This window comes from Barbus barbus (genome assembly GCF_936440315.1).
Source record: "Barbus barbus genome assembly, chromosome: 1".
NCBI classification, from domain to species: Eukaryota; Metazoa; Chordata; class Actinopteri; order Cypriniformes; family Cyprinidae; genus Barbus; species Barbus barbus.
Window position 1 is genome coordinate 19,649,162 of NC_136729.1, and position 5,608 is coordinate 19,654,769.

The 5,608-nt window shown below is 39.7% G+C and overlaps 1 protein-coding gene across 1 annotated transcript; it reads right to left on the reverse strand.

Moving 5' to 3' along the window:
- Nucleotides 1-397: 397 nt before the first annotated feature.
- LOC306870033 (meiosis-specific nuclear structural protein 1-like) lies at nucleotides 398-2,242 on the reverse strand (the record flags this gene model as incomplete). The annotated part of the gene is made up of 7 exons (XM_079417065.1): nucleotides 398-511; nucleotides 647-691; nucleotides 782-998; nucleotides 1,160-1,389; nucleotides 1,475-1,577; nucleotides 1,667-1,794; nucleotides 2,066-2,242. The coding sequence occupies 7 exons, from the start codon at nucleotides 2,240-2,242 to the stop codon at nucleotides 398-400; spliced, it is 1,014 nt and encodes a 337-aa protein (XP_079273191.1).
- Nucleotides 2,243-5,608: the final 3,366 nt, after the last annotated feature.

Here is a 5,608-nt window from a genome sequence, read left to right on the forward strand (position 1 = left end):
TACAAAAAGTGAAATTTAACTTTATCAGTTCAGGAAAGAGGGAAAAACAATGCATTACCCAGTATGAACACTAAATGCTTACATAACGTGCCAAATTCATTGTAGGAGATTTTCAAATCTGTTTAATAGGTAGTATCTTTTTGAGGCCAATATTTCATCATTAACCAAACTCCTTAGCCTAATTCAGTTTGACATTATACTATTTACAGTTATAAAGTAACACACATTTATACATTTATTCAAGACAGAGGTAAATTTGTGTCATGTTTGAAATTTGTTCACTAGTTTGTGGAAGTGGCAGATGCACCAAACAGTTCATAATGCACTCTTAAGTATACAATCACTAACAAATTGGATTTAAAAACAGCGCCATAAGGTGGTCATGACAGGAATTACCCTACAGCGAATCATCTCCCCAACCCTCATCTGAGAAAATATCAGCCTGTCTTTGTTTGAATTTTTTTTTTAAATCCTCATCAAAGTGCTCCAGATCATCTTCGTTGAAAATACCCTTGAAAACAAGAAAAAAAAAAAAAAAAAGTTGTATTATAAAAAAAAAAAAAAAAAACATTCTCTAAGTAATGAGTCTGTTCACATGAGAAATGTGAGAAGTGAGTGTCTGTGTACTATGTTGTGGTGTTCTCACCTTTGGTAGGTATCCCAGCAGTTTTGTTGCATGCTGTTTTAGGAGCTAAACAAGAAGGAAAGAATGAACACATTAATACTTGAATCCTGATTACTTGCCTGTACTTGACGGTGCAGAGGGTGAGCTGTCATGTACCATTTTGTGCAGGGTTTCTTTCGCCTGTTCTCGGTCTTTAACTTTGGCCATCCTGTCCTCCTCCTTCCTCTGCTGGTAGTGGGAAAACTCAATGATGCGCCTGTTCTCCGCCTCCACCTTTTCTCGCTCTAAAAGTCTCCACTCTGCTTGCTGCTTTTTAAAGTCTTCAATGTATCTCTGAGTGGCCACCACTTTCTCAAGTCGTAACTGAAGCTCCCTGTAAATTAAGTTTGTCAGTTTCAAACCATCCTACAACCATCTTACCAGCTCATCTAAAAGAGATAATGTTGTCTGGATTCTTCAGCAATTTCTGGAAACAAAGTATTACACTTTAAATATTACACTCAGGAAAATGGAAAAAACAAAAAACACACTTACCTCTGATCCTCCTCATAGATCTTCCGCACTATTTCGTCCACCATGAGTTTCTCTCTAAGAAACTCCTCATAGGCTTCCTCTCTCTTACACTCCTTCTCCTCAAGCTGCCGCTCAAGTTCTTGCTGGTAACGCGCTACCTCCTCATACTTCTTCTGCTCCTGCTTCTCTTTCTCCATCTCTGCACGCTCATGCTCGTCCTTCATCTTACGAGCAACAGCAGCCTCTTGTCGCTGGTAAGATGTAAACTCACAATAAGCAAAACCGCAAAATAAGAGACCAGAATGTAAGACACATATTTGCAGATCACACTGTTACCACTGTCTCATATCGCATGGCTTCCTTTTCTGCCATCTGTGCTGCCTGTTCTCTGTTCAGGTATGCAGACTTGAGCTTTAGCTCTAGCCCTCGAAGCTCAACGCTGCCAATACAACACAGTTTAATAAATGGTAAACCTATTAAAACATTATGCAGTGCTATATGGTGCAATTAAGCTCTCTGATCTCTTACCTGTTCTCTTTGATGTACTGCCTCATCTTCTCATCTCGGAGTTTCTCATTATTAATTCTCGCCAGCTCCTTGGCCATCCTCTCTTCCTGTTCAAGCTGCCTCTCTCTGAACAGTCTGTCCTCTTCTGCCTAAAACATACATTTTGCATTGATTTTATTTATATTTTCAAATTAAAATGATGTTATGTTTTGATTTAGAATCAACTGTATTCAGTGTATGGTCTTAAATGCATGGTTAATGCTTCATGCATGTTCTTAGAGGTATGCTCATATTTTTGTGCGGCAGAAAAATTAACAGTAGGGCACAGCTAATGGGGATCCTAACAAATAAACAAAAACGAGACCAGGCGTCTCTTTTTGAACAGCTGTCGTAATAGAAAACGAACAGAATAAAAACAACCTTGAGAAGTGATTCCTCGATTTGTTTGCCATACTCTTCATCTTGCATCTTGCGCAGGAAACGCTTTTTCTCGACTCTTTCTTCGCACTGCATGTTGGCTTGCAGCTGCTTCTCTTTGGCGATGCGTTTGGTTTGATCTTCAAGCATTTCCTCCTGTTTGCGGTACTCCAGGATCATCTTCTGATGGTGGTTGTGAGAGACGTTGCGCTGCTGGCTCATGAAAGACTGCAAAGAGACGGTCTCTCATAAGTTCTACAACACAACCTCGCATCGTCTGTAGCATTTGTAACGATTACCTAGTTGGTGAAACATGGTTTTTTGACTACTAATATCTGCATCATTCTTACCATTCCTCGGGTGTACTGGAGGTTTTTGATCAGGTCCGTCAACTTTGCGATATAAATGGTTTTGTTTCTAACTAAACAAAGTGGGAAAGACCACACTAATTTGTTTGTGAGTCGTCAGAATCATAGAGACATGATTAGAATGGTGCAAATGCAACAAAACTCACCCCAAACATGCATAAAAACACCTTTTACAAACCAGTTGCAATGTTTTAATGAATCTGTAATCTATTAAATGCAATTAAATCTTCTTATAGCATTAAGTGTCTGTAGTTCTCCAACCTTTTTGGTCACGCCCCCCTTTAAATCTATAAAACAAATTCTAGCGTCCCCCCCCCCCCATCTCACCTCAGACTAACAAATCATTTCACTAAACATTATGAAAAATGGACGCTTTTTTTAATCGAAAAACTTGCAGTGAAAAACACCTGCATCACTTGAAACATCAAAAAAGAGAGAATAACATTTGTCAAATTTAATAAAAAAAAAACACTTTCAGAGATGCTGCTGAAGGAAAAACTCTATTCAGTATATTCAACTATATTCAAGTAGCCTACCCAACAAACATTAGACGTCCACCCGACGTGCAGATGAAGTCTAAATGCGTCGGTCGGTCCAGGACCATATCTGGACGTCTACACGACGTGCAAATCCAGTACGGTTCAGGACATCTAACGACGACGTCCCTTGGACGTAGATATGAGGCTCAAAATTTGAACGTCTTGTGAAGGGTATTCTTGGACGTCTGTAGAACGTGCAGAACAGGTTCAGGAAATCGACTTTTTATACAAATAAACACGACAAAGCGATCCTATAATTTCGGATTTAAATATCACATGTAGCCTACATTTATGAAACATTTAGGTGTTAAAATAATGTAAATAATGTCATATTTAATTGTTTCAAAACATAGGCCTATAAAGTAATGTGACCATATAAAATCTTATATGGATTTATTTATTTGAGTGGTATTTTTCATTGGGGCATTGGCAGAAAAAGCAGCTTACATCTTTGTGTGATTTAATTAGATCCATAAATTAAATATAATCAAATAAATTAAATAGATTTAAAATAAAATAGATTAAAGTTCAATAGATTTAAAGAGGTAAATAGATTTAAGTGTGAATAGATTTAACAAATATTTAATAGTATATAATTATTAAATTATCATCATTTATATTGTAGTAATATTATATAATATTTAATAATAGATATTAAATAAATAGTTAAATAGATTTAACGTGCGCTCGCGTGACGAGGGGCGTTAACGTGACGGCGCAAGCAACTGCAAAGACGGAAAATATTCATTCTGCAATGACTTTAATTTGTATACTGTAATTGATATTTAAATGTCTTACCCTCAACTTCTTATGGTTTTGTCTTTTTTTTGTTTTTTTTCTCCTTTCCTACTTTTCTCTTATAATCTGTAGTATTTGATTTCAGTTGACATAATGTATATTCATGATACTTTGTATATTGTGTACAATCATTATTTGAATGTCAACTCTGTGTTTTTGTATTGCATTAATAAAAAAAAAAAAAGACGGAAAATATTAATTCTATTACAAAAGACTGAAGATATAACCACCGCGATAGGCCCTTTATATAATTTATTTAATTCTACATTGAGGACACTTTATAAAACCTACTGCGATACCTGACCAACGAACGACCTTCACAACGCGACGGAGCTACTTGGAAATTCAAACAGTAAACGGTCATCTGACAAACCGACTGGTGCTGAGCCAAAGGTAAGCATTATAAATGTACTTTTATTCGTCGTTTTATCAATCTTATGTTAAATTTAACTTCACATTTATATTTCCAATTATATATTTGGATTAGAAAGATTATATATTTTCAAATTTACCTTTTTGTAATTGTACATATCTGGTTAATTCTGAGGTAAATTTATGTTGATTTTAGTTGTTTAAATTCTTCACTAAAACACTTCACTGTAACGTTTCTTGATCCAATAAACAAACAGCTTTGTAACAAACATAAAAATAAAATAGTTTTATTCTACTTTTCTAGTTTTATTTGTAATCTACACACTTTAATGGTAAGTGTAACACTACTGACACCTAAAGGTTAGTTTTAGTATTGGCAAATACAAATACATTCTATCACTACATTAACAATAATGTAAGATTTAAAAACTTTAAAATAATTTTTAAAAACATGCTTTGAAATGATTACAAATTAGTCTGGCAGTATTTTCTGATCATATGTTCTCGGGGGAGCCGGTTGCCCTCATTACGAGCGGCTGTCGCAGCTTACACTCCGCACCCGGAGGGCTCTCTTTGAGGAGGGACCCTTCACGAGCTCTCCACGCAGTGTTGGTCCCGCTTCTGCCAAGGCAGAGCGGCGGCTGCACTCGTGAGGCTCGCAGATCTGGCGCCCCATCTCTCGGTTTGGAAGCGGTCTCTTCCCCCCGAGACGAGGGCTCAACGCTTCGTCTCTCTTCCTCCGAGGAGGTTGATGTGACGAGCGTTCACGAGGTTTCGCCACCTCGTTCGCCCCAGTATGAATAATTTAGGGGAGAAAGTTTCAGACCGCGTTTCAGGTCGTGTGTTCATCCTTGCCCTCGCTATATCACGAGTGGGGACACACGATCTGTGCATAGTCTGCCTGGGTGCGGAGCACGCGAATCGGCTCTCGAGGAAACCGGTTGCCCTCATTGCGAGCGGCTGCCGCTGATTACACGTCGCACCTGGAGGGCTCTCTTCGAGGAGGGAGCCTTCACGAGCTCTCAGCGCGGTTTCGGTCCCGCTTCTGCCGAGGCAGAGCGGCGGCTGCACTCGTGGGGCTCGCAGGCTGATCTGGCTGGTGGGAGTGAGACGGGTATGTCCTTATCTCCTCCCGTATCTGCCAGATCTGGCGCCCCGTCTCTCGTTTGGATGCGGTCTCTTCCCCCCCGAGACGAGGGCTCGACACTGCGTCTTTCTTCCTCCGAGGAGGTTGATGTGACGAGCGTTCACGAGGTTTCGCCGCCTCTTTCGCCCCAGTATGAGGAGCTTTTAGAGGTGGTTACTCGGGCAGTGGCCAAGCTTGACATCAGTTGGTCCCCCAAGAGATTATCTGAACCACAGACTAGCCGTTTGGATAAGCGTTTTCTGCGCTCGCGGCCGCCACCTACACAGGAGCCTTCCGTTTTCCCCGATCGCCACACCGAGGTGTCGAGATCGTGGGTGAAACC